General features: G+C 44.4%; 1 protein-coding gene across 1 annotated transcript in view; it reads right to left on the bottom strand.

Annotated features, from left to right (window-relative positions):
* Positions 1-12969, bottom strand: part of MCC (MCC regulator of WNT signaling pathway) — a 236033-nt gene extending 223064 nt beyond the window's left edge. Inside the window, exon 1 of the mRNA XM_058166079.1 lies at positions 12646-12969. Coding sequence (XP_058022062.1) covers positions 12646-12797 — 152 coding nt within the window. The 5' untranslated portion in view covers positions 12798-12969. The remainder of the gene's footprint in view (positions 1-12645) is intronic.
* Positions 12970-15632: the final 2663 nt, after the last annotated feature.

Raw genomic sequence — 15632 nt, 5'->3', positions numbered from 1 at the left:
GGTCACTCATGCTCTCGTGACATCTCGTCTGGACTACTGCAATGCTCTCTACATGGGGCTCCCCTTGAGGAGCACCCGGAGACTCCAGGTAGTTCAGAATGCGGCTGCGCGGGTGATAGAGGGAGCCCCACGTGGCTCCCATGTAACACCTCTCCTGCGCAGACTGCACTGGCTGCCTGTGGTTTTCCGGGTGCGCTTCAAGGTTTTGGTAATGATCTTTAAAGCGCTGCATGGCATAGGGCCGGGTTACTTACGGGACCGTCTGCTGCCTCCGAATGCCTCCCACTGGCCCGTGCGCTCTCACAGGGAGGGACTCTTCAGGGTGCCGTCAGCTAGGCAGTGCCGACTGGCGACGCCCAGGGGAAGGGCCTTTTCTGTGGGGGCTCCCACCCTCTGGAACGAGCTTCCCCCAGGACCGTCAACTTCCTGACCTTCGGACCTTCCGCCGCGAGCTTAAGACACATCTATTTATCTGCGTAGGACTGGACTAGATTTTTAAATTTTAATTGTTTAAATTTTAGATTTGGTTTTAAATTGGGTTTTATTATTTATATGTCTATTTTAATAATTTGGCCTATTTAATAAGTTTTTTAGATTAATGTTTTACTTTGTATATTTATGTTGTTTTTATATGGCTGTACACCGTCCTGAGTCCCTAGGGAGATAGGGCGGTATAAAAGTATGAATAAATAAATAAATAAATAAATAAATAAATAAATAAAGTCATGTCTCAAAACTTGTCTTTGAAAATAAGATAGTCAAAACAAACTGGAGAGATCAGAGTTGACAGAGTACAGTAGAATCTCTGGTTAGAAACACTTCTGACCATGACCAAACAGGGTTCCAACCAAAACATTCACAATTTTTTCCCCCACAAGGCGGATTTCTCCTTTCACGCCATTTTTTTTGTAAGTGCCAAATTTCCAAAAATTAGGTTTGGGTCACGACCAAATCGGATTGCAATCAAAGGAACGAATTATGGAATGAATTATGGTCGTGACCAGAGGTTCTGCTCTATATATATTTATGGTATCTTCCCAGACATTCCATTTTGTGTTGTTGCAGATCCATATAAGAGGCTTCATATAAAAGTAAATAGCTAATATCTGAGTTGTGTTTCATTTGTAAGCTATTGCTCAGGAAGAAGATTTACTGAAGTTAAACTGTTTCATGACCAGTTAAAAAGGAAATGGCAATCATACTGATAGAAGCAAGCACAAGGGGCTTCTATATGGAAGTATGAGAAGAAATTATCATTTCTGAACAAAGTATTTACTGGAGGCAGGGAGAGGGAGAGCTTTATGTTTAGATTTTTTGACCCAGAATCTTAGAAATTTCAATCACTAAATAAAGCTTGTAATAAACAATACCCTAGCTTAACACAATCATTAATCAGATGATGCATGAAATTGATAGAAGAGTAACATCTTATGTTACTCTTCCTTTTTGTAGACTTTAGTTCAGCATTCAATACCATCATTCCAAACATTCTTCTTACTAAGCTAAACCAGCTACAGCTACCGGAACAGACTTGTAAGTGGATCACAAGCTTCCTAACAAACAGGAAGCAGCAGGTGAAGCTAAGCAAGATCACATCAAATACCTGTAAAATTAGCACAGGGGCCCCCCAAGGCTGTGTGCTCTCCCCACTTCTCTTCTCTCTGTATACCAATGACTGCATCTCCAAAAATCCATTTGTTAAGCTACTGAAGTTCGCAGATGACACAACAGTGATTGGTCTCATTGGAGACAATGACGAATCCGCATATAGACGAGAGGTCGAACGACTAGCCTTGTGGTGCAACCAAAACAATCTGGAACTGAACACACTCAAAACCGTAGAAATGGTGGTAGACTTTAGGAAAAACCCTTTCATACTTCCACCTCTCACAATACTTGACAACACAGTATCAACAGTAGAAACCTTCAAATTTCTGGGTTCTATCATATCGCAAGATCTCAAATGGACAGCTAACATCAAAAACATCATTAAAAAAGGACAACAAAGAATGTTCTTTCTGCGCCAACTCAGTAAGCTCAAACTGCCCAAGGAGCTGCTGATCCAATTCTACAGAGGAATTATTGAGTCTGTCATTTGCACCTCTATAACTGTCTGGTTCGGTTCTGCAACCCAACAAGAAAAACACAGACTTCAGAGGATAATTAGAACTGCAGAAAAAATAACTGCTTCCAACCTGCCTTCCATTGGGGACCTGTATACTGCACGAATCAAGAAGAGGGCCGTGAAAATATTTGCAGATCCCTCGCATCCTGGACATAAACTGTTTCAACTCCTACCCTCAAAACGACGCTATAGAGCACTGCACACCAGAACAACTAGACACAAGAACAGTTTTTTCCCGAAGGCCATCACTCTGCTAAACAAAAAATTCCCTCAACACTGTCAGACTATTTACTGAATCTGCACTACTATTAATCGTTTCATAGTTCCCATCACCAATCTCTTCCCACTTATGACTGTATGACTATAACTTGTTGCTGGCAATCCTTATGATTTATATTGATATATTGATCATCAATTGTGTTGTAAATGTTGTACCTTGATGAACGTATCTTTTCTTTTATGTACACTGAGAGCATATGCACCAAGACAAATTCCTTGTGTGTCCAATCACACTTGGCCAATAAATTCTATTCTATTCTATTCTATTCTATTAAAGATCATTAGTTACATATTTGGCTTGAGAATATTTAAGAATTCTTGCTGTATATCTTCAGGGAAATCTCTAAGTGAACAGATAGATTGTCAGAATCAGTCGCAGGATTTTCAGCCTAATAACCCAATCCTAAACTCTTCAGGATACAGCCTGATTGATGTAGTGGTTAAGGCATCAGTTTTGAAACTGGGAGACTGTGAATTCTAGTTCTGCTTTAGGCATGACCTCTTAGCTCTAAGAAGCAGTGGCAAACCTCTTCAAAACCCTTGCCAAGAAAACTGCAGGGCTAGTTGAGGCAGTTGCCAGATGTCAAGACAGACAGACAGACAGACAGACAGACAGACAGACACACACACACGCACGGCTTTTGAATGGGTAGAAAATGGCAGACTGATGTGCCTCATTCTGTTTTCTTAGAAATCTATCCTGGATGTATTAGTCCCAAATATATCACTTAGGTAGACTATTTATTTATTTATTTATTTATTTATTTATTCAAATTTGTATACCGCCCTATCTCCCGAAGGACTCAGGGCGGTTCACAGGCACATAAAACATTTATATACAATTAAAATAACTATTAAAAAACTTATTCTAATGCCAAATATTAAAAATATAAATATAAATCTTAAAACCAAATTTAAACCCCTGTGAATTTAAAAATCTATAAATTTAAAATCTAAATTTAAAAATCTAAGCCAGTCCTGCACAGATGAATAAATGCGTCTTAAGCTCGCGACGGAAGGTTCGGAGGTCCGGAAGTTGACGGAGTCCTGGGGGGAGTTCGTTCCAGAGGGTGGGAGCCCCCACAGAGAAGGCCCTTCCCCCGGGCGTCGCCAGACGACACTGGCTCGCTGACGGCACCTGAGGAGTCCCTCTCTGTGAGAGCGCACAGGTCGGTGAGAGGTATTCGGTAGCAGTAGGCGGTCCCGTAGGTAACCCGGCCCTATGCCATGGAGCGCTTTAAAGGTGGTTACTAACACCTTGAAGCGCACCCGGAAGGCCACAGGTAGCCAGTGCAGTCTGCGCAGGATAGGTGTCATACGGGAGCCACGAGGGGCTCCCTCTATAACCCGCGCAGCCGCATTCTGAACTAACTGCAGCCTCCGGATGCCCTTCAAGGGGAGCCCCATGTAGAGAGCATTGCAGTAATCCAGGCGAGACGTCACGAGGGCGTGAGTGACCGTGCATAGGGCATCCCGGTCTAGAAAGGGGCGCAACTGGCGCACCAGGCGAACCTGGTAAAAAGCTCTCCTGGAGAGGGCCGTCAAATGATCTTCAAAAGACAGCCGTTCATCCAGGAGGACGCCCAAGTTGCGCACCTTCCATCGGGCCAATGACTCGCCCCAACAGTCAGCCGAGGACTCAGCTGACTGTACCGAGATGCCGCATCCACAGCCACTCTGTCTTGGAGGGATTGAGCTTGAGCCTGTTTCTCCCCATCCAGACCCGTCGGCCTCCAAGCACCGGGACAACACTTGATAGCCGTTGGGGTGGCCCGGTGTGGAAAAGTACAGCTGGGTGTCATCAGCGTACAGCTGGTACCTCACACGAAGCCACTGATGATCTCACCCAGCGGCTTCATATAGATGTTGAACAAAGGCGAGAGGATCGACCCCGCGGCACCCCACAAGTGAGGTGCCGCGAGCCGACCTCTGCCCCCCCGTCAACACCGTCTGCGACCGATCGGAGAGATAGGAGGAGAACCACCGATAAACGGTGCCTCCCACTCCCAATCCCCCCAATCGGCGCAGCAGGATACCATGGTCGATGGTATCAAAAGCCGCTGAGAGGTCTAACAGGACCAGGGCAGAGGAACATCCCCTATCCCTGGCCCTCCAGAGATCATCCACCAACGCGACCAAAGCCGTCTCAGTGCTGTAACCGGGCCGGAAGCCGGACTGGAACGGGTCTAGATAGACAGTTTCATCCAGGTGTAGGGGAAACTGATATGCCACCATACTCTCTACAACCTTCGCCGCGAAGCGAAGGTTGGAGACCGGACGATAATTACCTAAAACAGCCGGGTCCAGGGAAGGCTTCTTGAGGAGGGGTCTCACCACCGCCTCTTTCAAGGCGGCCGGGAAGACTCGGCCGCCTTAGACTATATCTAAGGATAATCTTTATTCAGAATAGTTTTCTAAGATATTTCAAGACTGGGCTGGTAAACTGCCATGAAGTGATAAATAACTCTTTAGAGTGCTGGAGGGCAGGATACATTTCACAGTGAGTGCAGCTAGGATTAAAACAACTGACTCATTTTAAATTGTAATGTATCTTTAAATATTTCGGCGGGAAACAAGCACGTTGCTGATTGGTTGAAGCCGCCGGTTGAACTGTATATAAGGAGAGGTTTTTCCCCAGCCCGGTTGCTGGGTTCACCCTATATTAAAGAGCTGTTGTCACTACCCTGGTCTCCAGCCTCGTTACTGCCCAAACTTAACACTGGCGACGAAGGTGGGATATCGAGGTTAAGAGCACCAGGAACGAGCTGAACGCACGAAAGAACCGAACCCAGCAAAGCTCAGGGCGACAACGCAGCGATGGCCAGCTACACTCCGCCCGCGCCGTTTGACCCATCCAGGGAGAAATGGGGAACGTACATGACCTGTTTCGAGAGCTTCCTCGAAGCAAACGAACTGCAAGGAGTTCCAGACAACAGAAAAAGGGCATATTTCCTGAGCCACTGCGGTCCCGAGGTCATCGACATCGCGGAAGCCCTGGCAGAGCCAACGCCGGTACAATCGGTATCGTGGCAAACTCTGCAAAATCTATTGAAGAACCATTTCGCGCCAACCCCGTCCAAATATGTACGGCGTTTTGAATTTGGAGAGCGCAGACAGCAAGAGAGCGAATCCATCAGCGATTACATGGCCGCCCTGAGGAAAGCCTCCAAGGATTGTGGGTACCGAGACTTGGATGAGGAGCTGTTAGAGCAACTCATCCGTGGGGTCAGAGACATTCGTTTGCGGAGGCGGCTGCTATCAAAAAGCAATCTAACGCTGGCAAACGCTCTGGACGAAGCCAGAGCTCATGAGATGTCCACCCAAGCGGCGGAAACCCTACAAAAGCCACTCACGCCAACGGCGAGCGCGAAATCAACCCCGGTCCACAACGAAGAAATCCAGACCGAATCAGACGGCGAGGATGAGGAAGGAGTTTGCCTCACCGAGAGAAGGAGCAAAGAAGACCGGGATGAATGCGGAAGTTGCGGAGGGCAACACCAGCGTCAACGATGCAAGTTCAAGGACGCTACATGTCGGCGGTGCGAGAAGAAGGGGCACCTGGCTCAAGTCTGTCGAGCACCCCAACCTTCCCGCCGAAAATTCAAACCAACCAATCAGAGCGCGGGATCGGCAAGGCGACCCGCGATTGGTCAAAACAAAAAGGGCGCGAATTCAAATCGAACGACCGTGATAATAGGCCGTGCAGCAACCCGCGTCGAGAAGAAAATCTTCACGAAACTGAAAATCGAAGGAGTGCCGTGCCGACTAGAAGTGGACACAGGGTCAGCGATCACAATCATGTCCTGGGACACTCTTGCGAAAGCATTGCCGAAAATCGCTAAACGCAAACTGCAAACACAGCGGCTAAGAGTTCACGACTACCAAGGGAATCGCATCCCTGTTCGAGGGACCACCTCCGTCCGCGTCGAGTACGGACCACACAAGAAGACCCTGCCCATCACGATAGTCGAAGGGACCCTGCCAAGTTTGTTGGGACTAGACTGGTTCCGTGCGCTGGGCATGGGAGTGACTGGCATCTACCGAAATGACTTTAACCTAAAGGACACGCTCATGGACGAATTCGAAGATGTGTTCAAGGACTGTCTGGGCAAGTACAAGGGGATCCCTATTTCCTTCAATTTAGACCCCCAGGTAGCCCCCATACGGTTAAAAGCAAGGAGGGTCCCATTTGCCCTTAAACCCAAGATTGACAAGGAGATAGACAAGCTCATCAGTCAGGGGATACTAGTGCCAGTCGATCATGCAAAGTGGGAGACGCCAATCGTCACCCCAGTGAAATCAGATGGGTCAGTTAGAATCTGTGCTGACTACAAGGCAACGTTAAACAAAGCCTTGCAAAAAAGCGCTTACCCGGTCCCCGTGGTACAACACTTGTTGCACTCGCTGGGGCAAGGGCACGTTTTCGCCAAATTAGATTTGGCCCAAGCCTATCAACAACTGCCTGTAGACGCCAACACAGCCGAAGCCCAGACAATTGTGACCCACAGAGGTGCTTTCAAGTGTACCCGGTTACAGTTTGGGGTGAGTGTGGCACCTGGTCTATTCCAAAATTTAATGGAGCGACTTCTGCAAGGGCTCCCGGGGGTAGTCCCCTATTTCGATGATGTATTGGTATCAGCCGAAAATTTAGAAGAATTGGGGGAGCGTTTGAGAAAAGTTCTGGGCATTTTCCGGTCAGCCGGTCTAAAGGTTAAAGTGAACAAATGCCAAATAGGGGTAGAATCCGTAGAGTTCTTGGGCTACAGAATAGACAAGGAGGGAATTCACCCCACTGAGAGCAAGGTCAAGGCAATAAGAAAGGCTCCAGCACCCAAAAACAAAACAGAGCTACAGGCATTCCTGGGTCTAGTGAACTTTTACGCCGTCTTTTTGAAAAATAAGGCAACCGTTGCCGAGCCGCTACATAAGTTACTGGGAAAGAATACCGTTTGGTCTTGGGGAAAGTCGGAAGCTAGAGCTTTCGAAGCAGTAAAAAACCTACTCTCGAGCGATAGTTTACTGATCCAGTATCATAGCACAATGCCATTAGTATTAGTCTGCGATGCTTCCCCTTACGGGGTGGGGGCTGTGCTCAGCCACAGGCTTCCAAATGGCACAGAAGCCCCAATAGCCTTCTACTCCAGAACGATGTCCTCGACAGAGAGGAACTATAGCCAGTTGGATAAGGAAGCTCTAGCTATAGTGTCAGGGGTAAAAAAGTTTCACGAATACGTTTTTGGTAGAGACTTTGAAATTGTTACAGACCATAGACCACTGTTAGGGATACTGGCCGGCGACCGCCCAACGCCTGTGGCACTTTCGCCCCGATTGACCCGATGGACTATCTTTTTAGCCGCCTATTCCTACAAACTGCAGCATCAGCCAGGAAAAGAGTTGGGGCATGCGGACGCATTAAGCAGATGCCCACTACCAGGGGTGATCGAAGACCCCACTCCGGGGACGCCCATTCTGTTAATTGACTCTCTGGACTCTGGCCCAGTCACGTCTAAGGAGGTGGCTCGGGCGTCATACCGGGAAATTACTTTGAGAACTGTACTCGGATGGGTACAAAGAGGGTGGCCCGCTGCGCCGGGCGAGCGTTTTAAAGAATTTGTAAAGAAACGTGGGGAACTTTCGGCTCAAGGGGGGTGCCTGCTATGGGGGGATCGAGTGGTGATCCCAGAGAAATTGAGGAAAAGGGTGTTGGATCTCCTCCACGAGGGTCACCCAGGGATCGTAAGGATGAAGGGTCTAGCGAGAAGCTATGTGTGGTGGCCCTTAATGGACTCAGAAATTGCTGAAAGGGTAGGGAAATGCCAGGCCTGCCAGGAGTCCAGACCACTACCCCCAACGGCCCCGGTTCGGGAATGGGAAAGACCCCAAGGGCCCTGGTCTAGAATCCACATTGATTTTGCCGGCCCCTTCCACGGCCAAACTTTCCTGGTAGTAGTCGATGCCTACTCCAAATGGCTGGAAATCATTCTCATGAGATCCATGACAGCCGAGGCCGTGATCTCAGTCCTACGGCACCTATTCGCAACCCATGGGTTACCCGACACGTTAGTATCCGATAACGGTCCGCAATTCACGGCAACCCAGTTTGAGGAGTACTTGGCAGAAGAGGGCATCCGGCATGCCCTCTCGGCGCCTTTCCACCCTGCGACGAATGGCCTTGCAGAGCGTTTCGTACGGAGCGCAAAAGAGGCATTGTCCAGACTCAAGCCAGGCGACTGGCAAACAAAAATAGATGTATTCCTGGCCGTCCAACACAGAACCCCCTGTGCCACAACTGGCAGAAGCCCAGCAGAATTATTAATGGGCCGAAAGCTCAGGTGCCCACTAGACCGTTTAAATCCAAACTATACACCGGAGGGTTACAAGGGGGGACTCGAAAAAACGAGAGGGATGGAAATAGGTGACCGAGTGTGGGCACACAACTATGGTGAAGGCCCGAGCTGGGTAGCAGGAAAAATTCTAAACATAACAGGTCCAAAATCATACTTGGTGGAGTTAGTGGACGGCCGAGTATGGAGGCGCCACGTAGATCAAGTAAGAAAACGAATAGTCGAACAATCCGAGTTAGACGAAACAGGCCCTGACTATACAATGTTTGAACCCACAGCTGACTCAAACCCGGGAAAATCGCAGGACTTATCTGAATTCCCGGAGGTCCAGCGACGCCAACAGGTTCCATTAGAAAACAGCAGGGATGACTCTGCAAATAATCCAGGGCCGGATGGCCTAGAGGAGGAGCTGAGAGGAGCAAACAGCCCCTCCGGTCAGCTCAACCCTCTCCCAGGAAATGAACTGCGCAGGTCCGAAAGAGTCAGGAGGCGCCCAGCCTATTTGCGTGATTACGTTGAAAAATAATATGTAAATATCATGTAAATAGTGGTAAAGTGTTTTCTGGGAGGGAAGGAGTGTAATGTATCTTTAAATATTTCGGCGGGAAACAAGCACGTTGCTGATTGGTTGAAGCCGCCGGTTGAACTGTATATAAGGAGAGGTTTTTCCCCAGCCTGGTTGCTGGGTTCACCCTATATTAAAGAGCTGTTGTCACTACCCTGGTCTCCAGCCTCGTTACTGCCCAAACTTAACATAAATTATACTAAAGTGAGTAATCAAAATAGCATATATTTGTTTCTCCCAAATATTATTATATTCAAATTTATAATTTCATTTCAACTTTTGAAAGGACTCTGAAGATTGCACTCAAGGTTGAGGGGGGTGAGGGGGCTGGCTCTGTGAATCCATGTCAAGCTATACATTCTATTCTGCTTACAAAGTATTTACAAGACAATATTGGTATTTTCAGATGGATACTTAGATATTGTTACAGAATTTACAACTCTTATAAGTAGTTCTAAAGATAGTTGCTCAAGTAATTTAATGGTAAAGTTCTATGTACAAAACTAACCATCATTTATAGCAGTAGCAACAACCCAAATCAATTCAGTGCAACTCTCTTACTTTTCAATGACAGAAATTCAATTATCACATCAAATAAATGTCATGAAGGTACTTTAATAGAACACCCCCACATAGAAGCACTTTCCAAACATTTAAAAACAAAATGAGGCCAGGAATCAAAGCAATGTGAATTAAAGCCATGTAATTCACTGTGAAAAGAATTATGAGTTTCACTTGATTTGGAATGAAAAATACAGGTTTTTCCGTTATGTACTCTACTGAAACTGGGATTTGTTCATTTCTGTTGGTAGTGTACCTTTTTCTTTTTTGTTTCTTCCTACTAAAATACAGGTACGGTAGTTCTCGATTTACAACTATAATTTATCCCAGAAATAGGATTCTAAGTTGTGCCAATCATTATGCAGGTCACCGTGTGACTATATCTGATTTTGTAATGGTCATTAAGTGAATCACAGTATTCATGAAACAAGCCTGTCCATTATTAAGAAAACCCATTGTCTGCAATGGGCAGTCACATGACCACAAGACATTCCACATCTCCAACAACATCTATCAATTTCTATCCCTTTGTAAAATGAAACATGAATATGTAATAAACATAAAACAATACTTTGTTGAATTGTAATTTTAGACGTAGAGGAATTTGAGATAATGATCTTAAAAGAGCTGATACTTGTCAAGGTAGTTGGATTCTAACATTTCCCCTATTTTAAGTGGTGTCAAATATTTCAATTTGGTCTGTGAGGGCAAAATGTTTAAAAAGTAAAACTTGCTATTTGTTCATCAACCCAAGAAGGGAAAAACTTGCCTTATAATGTAATTTTAATGTCTAACATCAGCTGATGCTTCCTAAAAATCAAAGGAATATTCCCTAAATAAATCTGTGCATATTTTCAAAAATACACTTTCAGAATATTATATATTGAACACACTAAAACATTTTAAATGATCTTACTCCACCACTTTGAACATTACAGTAATTAAAAATATAAGCAACTATTTTATTTTTAAAACACTATATACATCAGTTATTCACAACAAGTGAGACTAGCAGACCAAAGAGCATCAAGAATTTCAATATTTCATCAATATGGAGGATAGTTTCATCCTGTGCATAAGTATTCTACAACAGGGGTCTCCAACCTTGGTCCCTTTAAGACTTGTGGACTTCAACTCCCAGAGTTCCTCAGCCAGCTGAAGCCAGCTGAAGTTGAAGTCCACAAGTCTTAAAGGGACCAAGGTTGGAGACCCCTGTTCTACAAGAACTACCAAAAAGCAAACACCAAAGGATTCTATTGTAGCTATTTAGTTTCCATTTACTTTGCATTTCTGCTGACTAACAATCGAGTATGTTCAAATTGCTTTCTACAGGTAGTGCTTTTAACCCTTTATAATTAACAGTGTATGTCCCTCTACACACCGACAGAATTCCCTAAGTAATTTACTACTGTACTTAAAAATTTATCACAAATAACAACTTACTGTCTTGCCTGAACACTCTTGTGCCTTTTTATTTCTTCAGTCATACGGTTTTCAAAACCAATTAACAATTTGAAAACTTTTAAAAAATTCACAGTACCTATGAATTCAAATCAGAAAGATATATTGGCCAAATATGAAACATGATGAGGTTAGATTCTTATGCTAAGTTTACAATGCTCCTTTAAATCTTCCCCTATATTATAAGATGTTCTCGATTTTGTGCTTCCTTGTGTTTTTATTTATACTTTTTAGTTCTTTAATTATTGTAGGACAGTATGAACATTTCTTGGCTTCTCACATTATTTTTGTTGTGCTTAAAGGAGCTTTTATTACTGTATATTTCACCTCACTATAAAGAATAGTCAATTAATTTTAGATTCTAAATTTAATCATTGAAGGATGGCATATAATGTATTGCTTCATTTAATTAATACTGTATTAAATCCATCTAGATATGCTAGGGGCTTGCGAGAATACCTTCCCCAAATCATACCCAAATTAGTTTTAAAATCTTAAATTGTGTAGTTTCAATCTTTTAATATATTATTTTTCTACTTGTTTTATAACCTAAGCTACAGTACCCACAGTCACCTTATAGGGGAGGTGACTGGCATAAAAATTTAATAAATAAATAAAAATAAATAGATTGCAGTACTTAGTACAAAGCTAAGATAAGGATATCTAATGGGAAAAACGGTGATAACGGAAACCCGTTTCCTTTTCATCTCCTCCTTCAACTTCTGAACAAATAAAACAGCTCAGCTTAAATCTGAAGTAGCTCAACCGGAGTAACAACGACAGGAGATACTTTAAAGTAACCAGTGGGGCATTTTTACCATCCCAACAAATAATTCCAATCACAGCTTACACTTTTAAACTTAAAAAAAGGGGGCAAAGATCACGTTTTCCTGACACCGCAGTCGGAATGCAAATCTTACGCGGAACTTTTTTTAAGAAACACGGGCAAGAAACTGGGAGAGGCAAAATGGCTCGAAGGAAGAAGGGCTTGTTCTGAGAGCGATTTCTACTCGCTGGGGAAAATGCCAACGTGCCAGTCACTTAAGTAGTCAGAAGGTGCTCTGGGCCCATTCGGCGGCGTCCTTGGCAGAACTGACGGCACCTCCCCTAGTCCACCATTCAGCGCGGGGCAAAATACCCGACTCAGAAACTCAACTCAGAAACTTGCGAAGAAGTTGACCCGCACTTTACGGGGGACTCACGGAGCACTTTGCATCTCTTTATACGACCTGCGTTAACGGCTGTTCGCTACGAAACCAATCGTTGCATCTGCCCAAATGTTGCCTCTGCCCTTCCTTCTCTTCCCTCACCTGCTGATAAAACCGTCGCCATCCCCGTCGCACGTCTGGAAGAGGCGCCTCATCCTCTCCTCCTCGCCCGTGCTGGAAGTGTCGCTGCTGCTACTCCCGGTGCTGCTCACGCTCACCTCTACCACCACTGCCGGGCCAGCCGCCGTCGCCATCGTACCCTCTCTTCCGAGGACGAGGAGGAAGGGGCGACGGCGACTCGAGCCCGCTCAGGCGTCCAAGGTTCCCGGAACCTCCAGCTCGCCAGGGAACCCCCGTGCGCGCGCTCCCCCTTTCCCAGCTCAGCTGTCGCGCGTACAAAGCACGAGAAGGCGGCACAATGAAAACAAGGAGGGTGGGGAAATCCAGACGCTCCGCCGCTCCTTCTCGCGCACGAATTCGGCGCGCGCCGCCTTGGGCGCCAATCAGGCACATCTTAGGGACGGCGCGCGCATTGGCTGGCGCGCGAGACCCTCTCTGGCCCTTTTCTTCTTTGGAGCCAAAAGCCGGGGGAGGGGGAGTTTCATCGGGTTGCAACGTAAGAGCACGGGAGAGTTAGAAGGAAGGTGGCGGTTGCAGAGGTGGAAGTTTTGCGTGCTTAGTTATGATTTCGCCTCATTTCCCTGAGACGTCGGCGAACGAACGGAGAAGAATCTTTCTGCAGCGAATGGAAAGAATATTTGTTAACGTCTGCAGAGTGCATATCCGTGGACGACCACCGTAAAACTGCACTGCATGTGAACTATGCTCGCAAAAGTTATGTTTGGGCTTGCTGACGATTAGCCTTGAGCAAAAATGTTTCTATCTGCGTTTCGTGCCAGACAATCATTATGGATGTCATATAAGAGATGTAAAAGTATCATTGGTAAAAGTAGAAGGAAATGTTGCATCTGCCCAAAATGTACCTCTTTATACGTTAGCTATACTGTAATCGTAAATTTGCATTGCCTTAACTTTTCTATGACTATGTCTCTGATTTCTCTTGAACTGATTGTTATTGATTAGCAAAATATGAATGTTGCAAATGCTTTATGAACATGAGATCAAATCTCCAACTTGATATGTAAGTTAATTCAATTTAACTTTAAATAATTTTAGCCAATGTGGCAGCTTTTCATTTGTTTTTAGTAGATTTATTTTCTACCTTTCAGCAGCTGCATTGTACTTGAGTTTGTGAATAGCAGAGTTGAAGTACTATGAAAGAGTTTATGGAAGTGTTTTTGGTGTTTTTTTTAATACAGCACCATCTGTCTGGCTTATGGTACTCAAGTGGCATATGATGTACTGCCAAGTTCATTGTTATGGAACTATTTCTCCCTCAGTTTGGAGATACTATTTTAGATCTTGTTGATAAGTGTTTTATTTTATATTAATATACATGGCCATTCCACATCTCATCCCAACTGCAAATCATGCCCCTACAGTCTGGTATCTAATAATAACTTATCTAGAGTGGAATTGATGAATACTAGCTTGGAATTATGGAAGTAGGTGCATATCATTCAAACAAGCTCAGCAAATGATGAGATTTTAAGTTGCACACAGATGTTATGTCACTAATATCTGTCCCATTTTTAAAAAATAACCACCTGGCTTCAGCAATAAATCAAAGACCTCCTGACATTTCATTGCTTAACCCAACTAATTGCTTTCACTAATCTGAAAATTCATATGCATATATTTTAGATGCTTCTATAATGGTATAGAAAAGGCAGGAAAAAAAATCCTTACCCTAACACTCTATCTTAGTAATTACCCCTCTTCTAGCCATTATTTGACCTGTAAGCTTTCTTAGCAGAAAAAACCAAACCAAACCACAGTATTTTGAAGATGCCCTAGTTGCTTCAGAAAAAGAATCAAAGGAAACAAGTAGTGCAGAATGTATTCCATGGGAGTATGATAGATGTAGAATGTTGACAGTTTGTTCTTTAGAACTGATTATGGCTCTCATATGCTACTATTTTGTGAAAGCGTGCACAAAACTTCTAAATCTATTCACCAGACTGAAAAAGTATCCAACCTGTGGCCTAGTAAGGAATCACTTACAAATTTTACCAATCATAATTATGTATCTTAACACTACCTTTTCTTTTTTTAGAATATTTGCTTTTCCAATTCTACAATTTTTCTTGTCATACATTTCTCAATATATTTTTCCTTGCTAATTTTAATTACATAATGTTTCTATTTCATATGCCTTCATGTAGCTACTGGCTATTTCTAAAAAAGGTTAAGTATATCTGTGGAGCTAATTAGATATCTTCCAGCAAACAGGTTACCTGAGCTTTGAAGCATATGCAGTTGCACTACCCTTGTTACTGCATTCTTTTCAGGTTTTAATTCTTGGAATGTGTACTATTGTATGTTTAAAATTGGATTTCTTCTTCAGCACTGTAGTTAAACTCAAAAATGCCTTCCATGAAACTTCTTTAAAATAATATCCCTTCAGAGCATTTAATTATAAATCTTATCTTGAGCCTGTTTTATTTCTATTGTTAGAAAGCGGCCATAACTTATTAAAAACATAAGCAGAAACAGACCAGACTAAGTACCCATTTCAGGGACATGGTGACTCAGTGGCTAAGATGCTGAGCTTTTCAATCAGAAGGTCGGCAATTCAGTGGTTCAAATCCCTACCGCTGTGTAACAGGGTGAGATCCCTTTACTTTTCCAAGCTTCAGCCAACCTTGCAGTTTGAAAGCACGTAAAAAATGCAAGTAGAAAAATAGGGACCACTTTGGTGGGAAGGTAACAGCGCTCCGTGATCCTTCGGCATCGAGTCATGCCAGCCACACGATCACAGAGATGTCTTCGGATAGCACTGGCTCTTCAGCTTAAAAACGGAGATGAGCACGACCCCTAGAGCCAGGGGTAAAATGCACTTACCTTCGCTACTGGATTGGAAATGTGAGTGTGCTTGCCATGCTCACGCGCGCATCTTCTGCACATTCACAGAGCCTTCTATGCATGCATAGAGGGTCAAAAATGGAACGTAATGATGTCCCAGCCAG

The sequence above is a fragment of the Ahaetulla prasina genome, chromosome 2 (genome assembly GCF_028640845.1).
Source record: "Ahaetulla prasina isolate Xishuangbanna chromosome 2, ASM2864084v1, whole genome shotgun sequence".
Classification (NCBI taxonomy): Eukaryota; Metazoa; Chordata; class Lepidosauria; order Squamata; family Colubridae; genus Ahaetulla; species Ahaetulla prasina.
This window is presented reverse-complemented; position numbering and strand designations above follow the sequence as displayed.